The sequence below is a fragment of the Coptis chinensis genome, chromosome 4 (assembly GCF_015680905.1).
Source record: "Coptis chinensis isolate HL-2020 chromosome 4, ASM1568090v1, whole genome shotgun sequence".
NCBI lineage: Eukaryota > Viridiplantae > Streptophyta > Magnoliopsida > Ranunculales > Ranunculaceae > Coptis > Coptis chinensis.
In genome coordinates this window covers 32,880,405-32,897,544 of record NC_141459.1, presented here as the reverse complement: position 1 = coordinate 32,897,544, position 17,140 = coordinate 32,880,405, and the positions used below count along the sequence as shown (strand labels likewise).

The 17,140-nt window shown below is 37.0% G+C and overlaps 1 protein-coding gene across 2 annotated transcripts; it reads left to right on the top strand.

Annotated features, from left to right (window-relative positions):
• Nucleotides 1–8,593: 8,593 nt before the first annotated feature.
• Nucleotides 8,594–14,199, top strand: LOC147503239 (PHD finger-like protein). 2 transcript variants are annotated; one of them, XM_086607998.1, is made up of 3 exons: nucleotides 8,594–8,745; nucleotides 9,181–10,323; nucleotides 13,681–14,199. In XM_086607998.1, exon 2 carries the CDS (start codon nucleotides 9,189–9,191, stop codon nucleotides 10,320–10,322), a length of 1,134 nt encoding a protein of 377 aa, XP_086464124.1. In that variant the 5' UTR covers nucleotides 8,594–8,745; nucleotides 9,181–9,188; the 3' UTR covers nucleotide 10,323; nucleotides 13,681–14,199. The 2 variants fall into 2 exon arrangements, with proteins under 2 accessions (XP_086464124.1, XP_086464123.1); XM_086607997.1 differs by having other exon boundaries at nucleotides 8,595–8,745; nucleotides 9,082–10,323.
• Nucleotides 14,200–17,140: the final 2,941 nt, after the last annotated feature.

Sequence of the window (17,140 nt, the reverse complement as noted above, 5' to 3'; positions counted from 1 at the left end):
TCTTCTTTAATTCAACATACATCCAACATATCTTTCCTAGGATCATGAGCTAAAACCCTCCCAAGGGGAGGGTTAATAATGCTCATGTGAGGATCAGTGCACGTTTTAGGGATCTAGAATCACTACTTAGAGGCTTAGGTTTTCTTTGACACCTAGTTACAAAATGACTGAGACCGACAAATTTTTGAGCCTGGAGCTTTAGAAAAGCTAGTGCACGCGACCCATTGACACTGGGATCAATCGCGCGTGCGGGTCCTAGAGAATCCAGATTTTTATCTTTTTCCAGGTGGCGTGAAATGAAACCAAGAGTTGAAGAGACATTTCAGAGATGAAATATCTCGACAACTCCTCATGCTAGCAAGATGGACTTAGAGATGAGTGCATCTTACTAGGGATCGATACTCGAATCAGTTTCGGGTTTGTCTATGAACCCGAGACTGATTAGAGATGGGGTGATTTTACTCCCTAAAATCTTATATAGCTAATCTTTGCATGAGTAGGTTAACCCTCTCCTTATCTTTCTCTCTCTACTTATTTAAGAAGCAACTTGCAAATTTTAGATAACTTGTGTAGTAAATAATCGTTAGGAAAAAGAAATCTTCAAAATACCTAATTAAAAATCCTTCTCACGTAGTTCTCTAAGGTGATATGATTTCAATTGTGATATCATTCTTGTCTTAAGGTTGGAACGAAACCCTTACTCTAAACATACAGACGAGTACACGTGAGTAAGGAAATTGTAAGTTTTAGTACGTAGTAGGTTGTGAAAGGCCAATTTCATAAAAAAAACATAAAAGTGCTAACGTCAGTGCTCCTAGATCGTAGTACGTAGATTGGATTTGATTGATAATTAGTCTTTGAGTAGTAATTATAATTAAATCGAACTTACCCTTGTATAGGCGCTAAGTTGATTTGTGGGCCTTTTGGGGGCACCTTTGATTGAATTTGATTGATAATTAGCCTTTGAGTGGCAATTTTAGTTGAATCGGACTTAACTCTTCCATAGGCGTTAAGTCAATTTGTACGTCTTTTGGGGGTGTTATTGTTGATAGCTAGCCTTTTGGGGGCATCACTATGGTTGATTCCAATCGAGCATCCTTGATTGCAATCTGACATCGCAGTTCATAGATCAAACTTAATCTTTAGCAAGGCATCAAGCTGATTGGTTGATAGCTAGCCTTTTGGGGGCATCACTATGGTTGATAGCTAGCCTTTTGGGGGAGTCACTATTGTTATTAGCCTTGAATTGGAGTGACTATATCTAACCCCAGTTTTGGATCTTGATTGACCTGTAAAAAAATGAGCTAGCACCAAGGAGTTAGTACCAACTAGTTATTACACGTCAATATCAATTGTAATAATTTTGGAGATGTATGTTGTATTGATCTGGACTGGACATGGCTAGATGGCTTTAGTTATCCCCTGTTCAGAGATGTTGTAGCTAGCTCCAGTTTGTAGTGGAAACAACCTCTGTTACGTCTTGGTCTGTGGAAAATAGTACGTCTGTAATGGCGTGTAATGCACAAAAAGAATTTAACACTAAGGTCAACTTATAGAGTATTGAGTTGAGGCAACTGGTTATGTTATCTATGTGCGCCTGAGTGATGCGTCCTATTATGTTATTTAGATGCCATGTCATCTTAACGTTGAATTTAAACAAATTTCATATCGTTGGTGTTGGATAGACATCACAAATTTAGTCTGCAGGTATTTGTCAAGTCGCCAAGATTTGATTTGTATCACATTTAAGCTCGTGTCGAGTCACCGTAATTGTGAAAGGAATCATAAAGGACTGGTAATAAACTAAGTCGATCAATTCAACTTTGAGTGGAGAACGTTGTAATTACTTCAAAGGTCTCTCCCTGAACTTGGATGACATTGATAGTAGCTAATTTATCAAGACAGGACATAGTTGTCTGGTCTCTTGGTCATTTCATTCGAAACTCAAGAATCGGGATTTGGCATGTTGTTGAATAGGTCACTAAAAACCTTACCTAAATATTGAATGCATGGTCCTCAGAAGTGATGTAGCACCCAAATTGGATTGTAATCGACCTGTAACAGTTTAGCTACACCATGTAAAAGCAATAGTAGTCACTAATTGGCGGCTGGCTTTGTCATGTACATGTCTTAACTAAACTTTTTCAGGAATGTCAAGCTCTAAAGAAACGTTTGTTAGCTTCTGTAATAGATCGATCGGTGCCAAAAAAAAGATCATTAGTATCTAGATATTATTATGGCATTCTGAGTATTGAAACATCGTGGTAATAGAATTTGCATAAAGATATTGAGCGCCTGCAAAGGCATAGGAAAATGTAATGTCATTGTCGATGAACATATGATAAGATTTTTTTGAAAAGGGGTTCACTGATTGTTGTAGTTCGCAGATCAGGGTGAGGTCTATTTTGATGATGTCGATCAAGTGTAGCAAATAAAGCATGACCGGTTTGTGAGGTCGATTAAGACTCAAGCTGTGAATTGAAACTTGGTCCAATAATAAGTGGAATATCTCCAATGATCAATATAACACAATGAATTTATAGAGTAAAGAGAATTATTGTAGCACATGCATCAGACGATTAATGCAAATGTATTAGTTATACTCATATTGTCTTTGGCGTCATGTACAAAATGTAGCTGATCAGGTCGCTTAAGATCCACCTTATGAGCTGATAAGGTTGCAGACTTTGAGTCATCAACAGAAAGAAATTAAATACTATGCTTAACACATGCAACTTTGAAACAGCTGAAATATGAGCCCAAGAGTTATTACTCTATCTATTAAATCTATATAATTGACTATATGAGGGGACTCCCATATAATCTTAATGGTAACTATCCTGCTAGAGTAATAGATCTTTTATTAATTCATAATAAAAGAACATGTGAATCAGAATAAGAGGGTGTAACAACCTAAGAGTTACCATCATAAACTTAACAGAGGATATCTAACATTATTATAATTTTGACTATGTTGTAGGTGGTTTGTTTTCTAGTTCTTCATGAGTTAATGCTACAGATTAGTAGACCACTTCAAAGTAAAGCAAACAAAATTGAAAATACTTATCTTGGTAATAGATAATGAGCCCAATGAAAGCTCCACATGGAAATACGATAGTAAGCTCCACATAGAAATACGATAGTTCCATTCTGTGCGACTTTTTTGGTTGTTGCAAGTGACAACCACCATGCTTCGTGGACTTGAATAATTAAGTTGGAAAGTTCTGATTCTTCAAGAAATCAAACTGGCAGACGGCGCTAATGTAGAGGAGTAAAACTTTACATATAAATTTAGGTCGTGATAATGAGAAAGTGGCTGCACTCTTCCTTTGGAGAAGAGTTGCCTACGTATCGAGTCCTTTTTGCCAGGCTCGAATCAAACCAATCGTAGTTCCTACTTCCCCTTTATAGTTGTAGGATTGTCTCTTCATTTTCTGTATGAAGTCGCTACAAAGTAATGACCTATTGAACTCTTGCTCTACTTTCCTTTAATGATTATTGTCATTTGATAAGCTTGGCCTTTGAGCTGTCTGTCAGTTGAGATTGGTTCGGTTCCTTATGCCATTAATGAGCATTTAATTATGGTTGAACTAGGGTAGATACCCATAGGTCTGTGAGTATGTCTTCATATGTTTAGGTCGTGTGCTCGATCTATCCCTCTTGGAGTAGCTCTAGATCGTATACTAGACTTTTGATATGATTAATATGATATTGGACACGTGGTTTGTAGTGATTGGTTAAGAGCGTAGGGTACTAGAAGTGGGCGTCAAGTCTTGATAGACTACCCCAAGCATTTAGACATTCGGAGCATTTGTGGGAATTATCATAGTGCCACCCTTCCATATAATGATGGATAGAATCGCTGGCTCATTGATAAGCACCCAAAAGTGTATTATGAAACCCCATTGAGACATATAAATTTGGTTCATTATGTGTTTAATAATCATGAAATAAATATGTTTTCATACTTTTGCAGGTATTTGCAAGAAACATGGAAATATTGGTTAAACCTCGCAATAAAAGCACGAGGAACCAGTATATATGAATTCTTCCAAATCCACGTAGAAGCATCAAACTTCCAAAGCTCCTACCTCTCGAACCGGGACTCGAATCGACAAGAGAGCTGCTCGGACAATCGTATGATGAACTCTACGATAAGCGGGAAGTTGTAAAAAGCGCCCAAAATACGGATCGCCAACTCGATCGCACATGGACCCACTATCTTGGGTCACAAGATTGGATGAGTCATCAATCATGGAGCATGTCAAGACAAAGATAACAAATTATTGGTGCAAAGTTGACACCTTGCATGTAATAAATTAGATTAGGTGTTAATAGTGAAAAAAAAGGCAAGGTGTCATTTTGTTTTAATGTGGTAGATAAAAATGAATCAATGTGGTTTGATAATTCACGTGGGAGGAAATGAGATTTCTCTCAAATGGAGAAGAAATTAGACAAATGTGGGGACACTCCATTTACTCCCTTGACTTATTTTCCTCACATGACATTATTTTAGTTCCTTAGTGAAAATGAGAAGTTAGTTTTGGTTTTTATTAAAAAGCTTGTAATAGTTTTAATGGAGGAACACTTGTTCTTCTAGAAAATATAGAAGTGAGTTTGGTTGTGGATATTTCTTCTCTCTCTCTCTCTTTCTCTTTGGTGTTTTTATTAGTTCATAAGTCTTTGTCCCAATGATCATGAGCTAACTTCCCTTTTGGGGAGTTAGTCTAACTCATGTGAGGGTAAACCAATTGTTGGTTTGGTAGGTTTAGGAAGAACAACTAACTCTACATCCTACCCCAAAATGGTAGTTGGTGTAGAGTTTAGTTAGAAATCAAGCAATGAGCTTAGAGATAAGTCATTGTTTGGTTTCACTTGCTACTAGCATGTATGAGCTCTTTTAGTGAGCCATGCATGCTAGGGATCAAATCTATTTTTCCGTTAGGGACTTGTCTATGAGTCTAGGAAGAATCAAAACCTATTTCAAATTAACACTAATGATAGTTTCACATGAGGAGGATTAACTCTCCAATTTCTCTTTCAAATTTCCATTTCGTTATTAAGTGCATGTTTTCATTGTTAATGTTTTCATTATTAATGTTTGTATAGGAAGGAAAAATCTAACATTTATATTATATCCTTACTCCTTAATTTCCCTTTATTGTAACATCTAATTTTTAGTTGTTCTAAGCTTTAGGTTAGTTCAATCCTTATTCAAACTCTACGAAACGAAGATCGTGAGCAAGGAATCTTGATTGCTTTTACATTAATTTAGAGAGTTCAAAACTCTAAGTAGTGTTCTCCAAGCTTATATCACTCATCTTTTTTTTTTTTTTTTTTTTTTTTGGTGGAAAATTGATGAAATGAGAGAGAATCTTTCCATTTCACTGCCTTGAGCCTACTCCACCTTCTAGGGATCCAACCTATTGCCTTGTCTATCATATCTATTCCTCAGCTAGCTCGATTCTTTGCTCCTCTGGGATTCATATGTTGCTGGTATAACCGCCTCGGTGCAGCGAGGAAGGTGTCTTGTAAGTCAGAACCGATCACCACCTTATCCAATTGAATGAAGTTCAAGATCTCTATATGCATGCGGGTGAAATTTTAGCACGTGTCGAAATAAAACGATATTTTAGATAAATCAAAACCATAAAGTTTCATAGTGTTACTACCTTGTAAGTAATGTGGGAAATGCGTAGTTTTTACAGCAAATTGATGGCTTATTTATAAGTGTATGAACCTCTCAGAGCAGGACTATTTAGTGTTATTTACTTATAATTCCTCAAAGTAATGTACCTTCTAATTCTTCCAACTTAAAATATGGAATGTATCTTCTAATTCTTCCAACTTAAAATGTGGAATGTACCTTCTAATTCTTCCAACCTTAAAATGTGGAATGTATCTTCTAATTCTTCCAACTTAAAATGAGGAGAATGTTGTAATTGATGTGTTTAGTAGGTTTGGGCTGTCGTCACTTTAAAACAAGTTGAAAGTTTTATCAAAACAAGAGGAGAGAAGAGAATTTGGGGAAGAAAGAAGAAATTGAGGGGGAGAAGAGAAGATATTGTTTTGATGGTTTTTCTATACTAACTTATACTATTGAACCAAAACTAAAAAGTAAATGAGAAAAGAATGGGGAGTGATAATCCACCTAGTGATTTGGGTTTGTGTTAAATTCAAGTTTTCATTGATTTTAATTGATCTCTAGTTAGTCTTACATATCTCTATGATAAGTCTAACTAGCAGGAGAAATAAACTACAGTTAATCATCTCCAATTAAGCATATATACTAACTCCTAGCTTAATTCTAGTGTTTTATATCTCTATAACAACACTTAAAGTTAAAATTGTTAAACCTTTTTGAATGAAGAATATGATAAAACAACAAACTTTCCTCACTTAGGTTTCATCATCACTCCACCAATGGAGTGATTTAGCCTGTGTTCATTGGAATATTAACATGAGATAAACTAAAAAGAATAATAAAAGTAAAAGAGAAAATTTATAATTTCATTAATGTTTGCTGCTAGCCATGGAGGCTAGCCCTAGAAACTAAAACATAAGAGATGCATTATAATGTTAGTGGAGAATCTCTACACTCATATATGTGTAGAGTTAAAGAATCCTTTTTGGGCCAAAACCCTAATGGGCTTGTGGGCTTCTCTTTGACTTCTAACTTTTATTAGGCTTCTTTTGGACCAAGTGAGAGAGCTTCATCTCCAAGCAACACATTTCTATACTAAAATATTGGTTTTGTTGAAATTTTACCATTTAAATGCGGAAACCTGTAAAACATAAAAACAATTATTATTCAACATTATTAATTACATAATTGGCCTATATAAAATATTGTTAAATGACTTAAACCACAGTTTTGGGTACTTTATCAGGTTGTTTTTGGCTAATGGTAGTATAGCTCATGGGTTAGTAAGTTGGTTGGGATAAGTGTTTCCTAAAAGAGGACAGGTCTTGCATGATTATAACTTTAGCCAATCACCGACCATAATTCATGAAACACTTCTTGGATGGGCCATGTTCAAAATAATAATGCCAGTTAATCATAATCTACCATTAGATAATCAGACAATCAGAATATAATGAAGCTCTTGATGTTCATTAAACTTCTACCTGTGCTTTACTTACAACTAGGGGTGTAATACGGGGAGGGTCGGATCAACCACGGGTCAAATAGTAATGGGGTGGGGCGGGGCGGGTCTAGGGGATACAAATCCAGTGGTCTCCGACGGGGCGGGTTGAAGTGTCATGTCTTAGTACTATCACCCGCCCTGTTGGGTCAGCTTATGGGGCGGGTTTTGGGCGGGTCATTCGGGTCGGATGGAAATTATCATTTTATCCCAATTTCACCTAAAAAAAACTTTCTAATTCTGCAAGTAATATATTTCCAATTCATAATATAGAGAAAAAAATAAACAAAAATAAAAAAAACTTGAACTTGGATCCAAAACCATATCTGCAAATTTGAAACTTCTTTATCATGATTTATTTGTAAATTGATTATTTTCCATAGCATGATAAAATGAAAATGAGAGCGAGGATCTATGGTATAAAACAATAAAATATAAACTAAAATAATTCGAAATTAATACAAGGATGAATGATTCATCTTCTCCAAAATTCGAAAGTTGAATTTGAACTTTTGATATTTGCCCAATGTTCAAATTTGAATATTTGAAATTGATGTTGAACTCATAAGTTTGTGTTCATATCTCCCAAATTTCTACAAAAGTTAAAAGAAAATATAAACAAAATACAAAAATATTAGAGTTAGAGTTTTGAAATTATACGGGTCAATGGGATTGGGTCAACGGCTTTTGACACGGTGCAGGTCGGGCGGTTTGACGGGTCGGGTTTGAGTATAGAACCTACACCCATAGCCCGACTGCATAAAAACGGTGGCGGGGCAGATCTGTTTTTGGGTCGGTGCGGGTTTGGATGGCGGGTGAAGACCGGGTACCCTACCGGATGATGGGTCAACGGTTTTTTTTTACACTCCTACTTACAACGGTATGTAACTTGAAACTTTGGACTTTGCCATCATGATTAACACGTGGCACTCCGCATCCATATCTCGTATTTTTGGACAGTGATGGCATGCAAGAGGAACAAGTAAGAGGTTTATTTGAGGAAGGAGACAGTGGTGCTAAGGTAGCCTTTGAGGGTAATTTGCTCACATTATGTTTTAGGCCTTGGCAATAGCTGGCTCCTTAAAAACAGTACTGGCATCCCAGCTTGATTGAAAATCCTGAATCTGCCCATTGTGAAATGTCTCTCATTTTATTCATTTTGTTCGTGCTTCACGTTTTGATATAGACATATAGTTTGGTTGCGAAAGATTATGACTTCCATATGCCCCTCTAGATGTACTGTCATCACTCACTCGTCTTCTGTGGTTTTTACCCCAATACTTACTGACTATAGTAAAGATTCGCATCACTGCGTGTGTTAGTTATTGTTCAGAATCAGAACCAATCAAATTCTCTAATTTTTATGACATAATAAATAAAAATAAAAATAAAAATAAAAATAAAAATAAAAGTGAAAACAAGTAACGTAATAACAAGTTAACAACAACACACATTACGCACACAAACTCATTTTCTCATTTCCAACCGGTGTTCAAAACAAACCAAAAACAAACCAATCCTCTTTTTTCTTCTTCTCTCTTTCAAAACCCTAATTTTGAGCTCGACCTAATTCGATCTCAATTTCAATTAAATAGGTCAGGTAATTTCAATTCCTTTTTCAATCTGTATTACACTAATAAAGTTGAGTTTTTTCAGCTGGATCAATCAGATTTATGAGTTTTTATGACAATTGAACTGGGAATTTTGTTGGGTTTGTGTAATTAACGATGTAGTCTATTGGAAATGTTAAAATTTGAGATTGGGTAATTGAAATTGAGTTTATTTTGTTGTTTTTCAATGTTGTTGTGTTTGAATTACGTGGTTTTTGAATTGGAATGATGGATTTGTTGGTTTAGGGTTTTGAAAGATTGGATTTTGGTTTTTAGTTGTTGTTGTTTTGTGAAATTTTGTTTTTTTTTTTTTCTGTGTGGTGTAGATTTTGAGAATTTGGAGTTTGGATTTGTGAATTGGTATAAAAGAGGAGTGGATTTATGATTTGGATTGCAAGTTTTTGATTGGTTTTTAGTGTCGTTAGGGTTTGAAATGGAGGAGGTTAATAATTTGGATGCTGATGCTCGTTTACCTCCTAGAAAACGGCTTCTTGCTGGTTTGAAAAAGCAGAATGGCGATTCTCCTTCGCCTTCTGCATCACCACTTTCTTCAGTTTCGAGTGAAATTGGTATCCGACTTCGTGAGTTAATGAGCAGTAATTGTAATGGCTCAAACCTATTGACAGAGGAGATTGTGGAAGCTTCTAGATCAGCAGCTCTAGATGCAGTTAAAGTTGCAGCTGCAGCTAGGGTTGCAGCAGAAGAAAAGGCAGCAGTTGCTGCCAAGGCTGTGGCTGCTGCCAAGAGTGCTTTGGAATTAGTTGCTGCTTATTCTGGAAAGAAATCTCGAAAGCAGAGAAGTTTGGGGAAAAACAAAACAAAGAAACATGTCCCTGTTGAGGTGTTGTACAAAAAGCGCAAACGGGTTGAGAAAAGTGAAACGGACGAAGAATTGGCACGTAGATTGCACCGTGTTATGAATAGCTCCCCTAGAATTTCAAAAGTTGGTACAAGTCCTGATTCAAAGGTTCGCAGTCATAGGAAACGTAGGAAGCGGCTTATTTTTGATAGCACTGTGGCTTCTAATGGAGAAGTTCCATTGGAAGGAAAGGTGGCTTCTTCATGTGATAGAAATGGTAATGCAGGCAAGAAGGGCAGGGGTGAAAACAGGACTGAACTGGATGAAAAAGCTTCAAAGGGTACTAAAACTGACTGTTTAGAGAAGGATTCTTTATATGCTAATGTGGAGGCAGAAGCTAATAATCACTCAACGGAACAAGTCTTAGAGGACAGTATATCAACTGCCAGAAAAAGAGGAAGAATTAAGCAAAAAAAGTTGTCGTTGAGTTTATGCACTGTCAGAGATCGTGAATGTTCCAAAGACAAACCAAAATCTGGAGGACTTAAATCCGTGAAAGAGCCTAAGGGTAAATCCAATACTACAGATAGTTCCTTGTTAACTTTGGAACCCTCCATTGAAGGTGAATTGTCACAGGAGGCTGTATCAGCAAGGCAGTGCAAAGAGTTCAGTTCACCTAAATGCTATGCTGGAAGTAATATCTTGCACTCGTTATGTTCAAATCCTACAGTAACTTCTGGGTCTGCTATGGTGGAAGTTGACAAGTGAGGTAAGACTTTCCACTTCACGTCTTTAAATATAATAATTCTCTTTTGCCTTACTGTTATTGAAGAATAGATTATCGTGAATTAACCAAATTAGGATGGTGCATACTTTAATCACTTCTCTTAATCACTGTACTCTGTGCACCGGATTCAGTCATGATGCTTTGTATTATCTACATTCATGGAATATGTGCTATTGATGGTTGTATTTACATATGTATACATTCAGCAATGCAATTTTATCCCTCGGTTGTTGTTGTACAAAGAAATGTTTTACATCTTCTTTGTTATCTTCTTTACTGAATGCTTTGTGGTAGCTCCCTTGTTATTGGAATGATGTAAGATCATGCATGTACGATTGTATGTAGTCTAATTTCCAAGGCCAGTAAGTAGGAACCAGACAACTTAGACGTTAATGCACTTTTAGAAAGCCCTAATAGGTTGTTACTGGATATGGTTTGTTATTATTCTGTATAAGTTAGGAAAAAAGAGCAATAGGAAGACCAAAACCGATATGGATGATACCATTGATATCAGATTGAAGGCATTCATCTTATTGTAGAACAGCAGTCAGAACAGATTTAAGCCTATAAATAACACACAATATGACGCCTCCAAATAATTGTCCATAAAGTTTTGTGTTACATTGAAATGGAAGTTTTGGACAAAAGAATAGAAGGTGTTTAAGCAAGCCGGTTGTAGAATTGTCTAGATATGGATATGGAACAAACCATCATTACTATTGTAGCCTGGTTGGTTCTATACTTGATTTTTTTGGTATATTCTGAGTTGCAATATGTACAACTGATGATGATGATTACTGAGTTTTAATTAATGTATAATCAGTTGATAATTTTGTTAAGGAATAGTGGAAAATGTATTTTACATTTTAATTGCGAGATTTATCTTCACATTACTGAGCAAAAAAAACATAACAAAAGAAAAAAAAAAAGAATAAGAAGAAAGTATGCAGATTTTTCGTGGTAGTTGAGTTTGTTTGACCTGAAAGAAGAAAGTGGGCTGGAAGTGTCGACACTCTTTTTTTCGTTGTTTTTTTTTTTTTTTTTTTTTTTTTTTTTTTTTTAAACAAGTGAAAATTTTATTGATAATGATAACGAGTTTTACAAATAATTAGGACAAGCGTGCAACAAACTGCGGTCCCAGATGATGTCTATTCTAGACATGATATGCTGTTCCAACGTAGATTTAGCTTTTGGAAGTGGTTATATCTAATTGAAACTCAAACGAGCAGAATGTGTCAAGCTAGGTTGGGTATCATTCCAGTTACATATCATTTCATAACACAACTCCACATAAAAAAATCATGCAAGAAGCAAGTCTGCCTCGTATTGGCTTAGGTAATGATGAAAGTTGCCTATCTGGGGAAACTTTATTTGAAGGGTCCAGTATTATGTTAGCATTCAAAAACAAAAGGTTATTGAAAACGAAGTAGTACCAAGGAAGGGTGAAATAAAGTACTATGGTAGGGTCAAAAGAAACCCCTTAGAAATTCTATTAGATGGGTGTCCATTAGATTTGGCATTCAAGATGTATAAGTGGTGTGGAACTTTCCAATCCAAGAAACACTACTGAATATGTGGAGTTTGTCCTAGGATCCACTGAATGAGGCTGATAGTGACTGCGGATTCAATATAGTTTCACTGGATAAAACTTTCACTAAGAATGAATTCTTCCATATTTGTTTTTAGTTATAATTCTCAAGTTTAGGAATAGATGATTGAGTTATAAGAACGAAACTTTTTATAGGATTATTGCTATGGGATAACGTTTGGTTGCAATGTTCGATACATGCTGATTTTGGGACACTAAGGTAGTGGACTGCTATGATCTAGATGAGGACGTTGTTTAGTTAGAATGTTTGTTGTTAATCCCTGAGAGCAATATATGGATTGGAGTAGCTAGTTTTTGAGTGAGGTGACCATACTACTCCCAGAAAGGAAGCTTATAATTCATCTACTAATTTGGAGTTCTATGTGCAACCATCTAGATGAATAAAAAAAATGCAGTGTGTCGTATCCTTTAGTTGAATTTCTGATGGATCGTCCATTCTTTTGGGGTAATCTATGGATGATCACCTATCCGGTCCTGATTTATGTCGAGAGCTTGTCGAATCAATTAAACTAAATAGATAAATGGGAACAGCTTTTATCTTTAATTTTGGAGAGATTAAAATGGTTTCAAATCAATTTGCTACAAATAAAACAGGAACCAGTGTGATATAATTACAAAGGGATCTGGTTATCGGTTATAGGTAAAAAAAGTCGCAATAGTTGTATATCAATAATGAAACACTTCAAATAAGTTATGTGTACTAAGCACTATGAACAAAAGAAGTAACAATTCACTGATATAAAAGGATATCAATACATTTATACGCATGCACGCTCTGGATTTTGGGCAAAGCCGAGTTTATTGTGTATCATGTTTTATATCTTGCGCAAAACCTCTTTGATCTCCAAAGTCCTCATTAGTTAGCTCTTTACTGCTCATTATTTCCATTGCCTAAATTTATGGAACATTTATGAAATGCATAATTTCATCATAATAGGAAATGCCCTACATATGGAAATAAATTGTTCATCTTAAGGATCACATTAAAACTTATTCTTCATTGGATGTAGCAAACATGTAGTCCTGTAGTCCATTTGAAGTAAAGTACCCAATCATCAAACAGACTTTGCTTGAACTGAATAATTCGCCTGAAAGAGTTTGTTATGAAAGTACTTTAAAAGGGAAAAAGAAAGATATACAGTCATTGTTATCTTGAAGAAAGTATTTGTTTCCATGATCAAGTGGAATTTCATATTATACTTGTGAAATGTTCGTGGCGTTATGTGTTTCTTTCCCTTGCGCAGTTGAATTCCTATTACAAAAGTTTGAATGCCGAATTACTCTACACTAATAGTTCTCTTCTGTATTAGCAAACTAAGAACGACTAGGCCAACAAGTTTATATCATTGAACTCTTTATTTGTTATCAAGATATGAATCATGGATGGCCTTTTCTGTTTGAGATCCTTCCACCGTATTTGACCTTCATCTCTTACTCTTTCAGACACTCCTTTCAATCCCCAAAAACTTTGTTCGAACAGATATTCTCACATTTAATTTGACGTGTATTTTTTCTTTTCAAAGCTGCTATAATCAGTTGGAACAACACCTGTGTTGAGAATGTCATTCACTGCTATTTTCCAGCAGATTAAATATTTCATTAATATATTTGTTGTAAACAGTTGGCTTGCTCACTATCATCATATCAGCAGGATTGTTGCTATTATTATCATTATTGGTTTAAAATGTTATATTCCCTTGCTTACATATTTTCTTTGCTGGAATCCGCAGTCTCAGTGCCAAAGTAGGAAATACCTTGGCTGGCAATCGGGCAAGTCCAGTTCTTTGTGTAAAATTGTTGGACTGTACACTTTGTACCAAGTGTTTGCTTCTCCCTGTTGAATGTTAACTATGTTTGAGCTTCACCACCATCTGATTACGAGCAGACGGCAGTGAGATGAGAAGAGTGCTTGTCTTCTAAGATTCAAGTGCCTGTATCATGGTCACCGCAGTGATTTTCTCCAATCAGGACAGGCATATGGGAGCGGATCTTGCAGTTATCTCATTATCTGCCATTTGCAGTCTGAGGCACCATTTTTATTGGTGAAAGATACAAGTTATAGTTCCTTACCCTGTAAAGGTTAGATGTATTGCATTAAATAAATGAGTTGTCTCATCCAAAGGACATAAAAACCGTATGCTTATTTTTGAAATCATAAGCTTTTATAAATAGTAATCTTAATTTGATTGTTTTTGACATTACAGTGATAGCTTATACTGTTATAGAGATGCACAATGGTGTTTAAGTTTGATGGCATTTCTTCTTTATGACATTATTACTGATTTCATGTTATTGAGAAATTAGTTAACTCATATGCGCTTGTGTGTGTGTTGACAGCTGATTGCTTAAATTTTAGTTGGGTATTGGACGCAGTAGATTTTCTTCTCTAAGACATTCGATAGTTCTGCCATTTAGCCTTATTCAACAATTTTTGGACATGTTTGGTACAACGGCACAACGCAGACAAAAAGCTCTTAGATCCACCTTGAAAGGACATGTGAGATGGTAATGAGGCCACCCAGTGTCCTGATTAACTATCAGACAACCAGGTTCCCAGCCCATTACAAGCCAATCTGTTCAGTTCGACAGCCAGGTATTTGCCCATCTTTTATATTAGTGAAGCCCACACAATCTTGCTAAATGCAGGAGGATCCAAAACTGTTCTTACTGAGCTGTATTGGCTACAATCTTCCAACAATTTGAACGTCTAGATTACTTCCATTGTAGAAAATGTTGTTTATGTTTTCGCTTCTGTAAGGAACTTGTTGGGACCTTTTGAAGTTGTAGAAAGTTTAGTGGTGCAAAAGCAGCGATAGATCAGAAAGAAGTCTTTGATGTGGAGGCTGCAGGGGGTAGACTTGCGTGAATCAGTGAGAGGAGAGATTTACTTTGAGCTGCTGAGCAGGCAATAGCGGAATACTATAAAAAAATAAGACAATCATTTTGAGATAGAAATAGACCACGTACTTAGTGATCTTGCATTCTTGCCTAAACTACGATCCTTCTTCTGAACACTCTTGATGACTTCCACATAAACTGCCTCACACGTCTGTCGCAGGCTCACAGCAAAAGCATTGCAAAAAAGCCAAAAAGAACACTCGAAGAAGTCACCACCATGGAACGGAGTACTGGACGCAACGTTCTTCTCAAGATCATTACCAGATCAGGCAGCAATCTAACGATTGACATCCTTTACAAAAACATTCTTCAGATTGAATACTTCGAGCTTCCTAGAGAACATGATGCATCTCAACACGACAACACACTTAATGTGCTCTGTCCTCCATTACTCCATTAGCTCTTCATTTGCTACCAAGTACTACTAAGTACCAACAATGTGATTTTCTCACCCCATTTTTGAAAAGCCCAATCTTCTATCGTTTACCCAGCAAAAAAAAAAAACAATGTAATTTTCTGTTTTTTGTAAAGCTATGACAATTTATTTTTAAAATTTCTCAAAAGTACATGGCATATTATGTTTTAGTACGAGCTTGAGATCATCACGCTCAACTGTTTCAAACTGATTCTTGCTCTTTGCAAGGGCCAGCCCAGAGCAAGGCCAACTATAAATGCAAAGTATACGCGTTGGACTTGGATCCTCAGCTGGCTCGTTTAGTTTTTCAACTTCCCAGTTCTTGAAGTGGACAGTCCGAGCTCATGAAGTATGTACGCGGGGCGCCAATATGGGCCCGGGGTTAAAAGTTTGGAAAACATTGTAATGAGTGTAAAGGAGCGTTTTAGTTTCCTTCACATACGAGGGAGAAAAGAGAATGGAATTGGAATTGGATGTGGGAAAGGGTTTAGACTGAGTTCATTGCTGAGCGAACTGTCTACGTATCTTCTCTTGATTCTGGGGGGAGAGAAGAATCAGGTCTCACGTAGTTCATGTAGGTGGTATTTATAGGCATAAAAAGGTGTTGATCCATGAGACACATGCACTGACATGTACATATGTAGGGTGGAGATTATAAGTGTGTGTTAGGTTGGTTTTGGTAGGAATTGTGTGATGATTGGGAGTGGGTTTAGTGGTTCATATATCACGGTGGTTGGAAGTACAGGTAAGACTCTGGTAATGATTACATCTAGATAAGGGACGGTGTCCTTATTCGAAGCGTTCTGATTTAGGTCGTTCATTCACTTTGAGGTATCTTTGAGCGAGCTGAAGTGCACCACCTACATGAAGCGAGCTGCTCACGAATCGATCTTGGAGGTCGATGACATGAGTTCGCTACGATCTCTGCTTATGCTTAACGCGTGCTTAATATTCCTCAATGAGAATATTACTCCCTTACATAGCCCCCTCTCAGTAGATTGTGTTGTACATTGAAGCGATCTGCTGAGAGAAAACGACAGTACGTGTTAAGCATGAGTGGAAGAGCGGGCTGGTGTGAACGGAACTGACTGCCGCACCGTAAAGGTCAAGTCGTGTTGTATAACGACTTGATGTGAGGTGGAGGTTGGCACGTGGTTGGCACGTGACAGAATCATGGCAGTTGGCAGGGAAACGTGTTGCCACATTTTCTGGAATCTTGAAAAGACAAGTCCTTGAGACACGTGTGCGGGTTAGGGCGTAGGTTGTAATCATAACTTCTTGGGAACTGAACGGGTGGTTGCACAAAATTAAATTTGGGGGTACTGAAAAGCTATTTTATGTTTTCTTTTTCAGCAAAACCGCAGGCTAGGGTTTCTCAGGTGAGTGCTTTCGCTACCGCTGCTTTTCCATTTTTAGTTTTCTTTCTGCTTGGGCAAGTGTTGTGTGTCTAATAAGTAGGTCGGTGTCAGGTTTTGTTGCTTAGGTTTGGGTATTTGATAAGAAGAAAACGCAAAAATGTCTGACTTTGACGATACACGATCGGAAGAGGTTCAGGAAGTATCTTTAAGTTGTGGTGAATATGAGGAGGATATCGAAAAGTCGGTGAGTCTTGAAAGTCGTTCTGAGTATGGTGAGGTTGAAGTTAGGAAGATGAGGGGTGGTATAACGATCCGGCTCGGTGGTGTTTGGGCTAGCACGTCAGTCGTGATGAGGGGGCGCCCTCGCCTGGTTGCCCCCAGGGCCGATGGATCGGCTTGCAGCGAGTGCGTTCCCGAATTGAGGGCACCTTATGGGATAGATATACCCGACCTGGAGATATACGAACCAGGCTCGAGTGAAAATGTGTGGAGTGAGAAATATAACCCGGCTGAACGGTG

Bases quoted from the DNA above. Each gene is read 5' to 3' on its own strand.
- LOC147503239 (XM_086607998.1), top strand. From the start codon at position 9,189: ATGGAGGAGGTTAATAATTTGGATGCTGATGCTCGTTTACCTCCTAGA.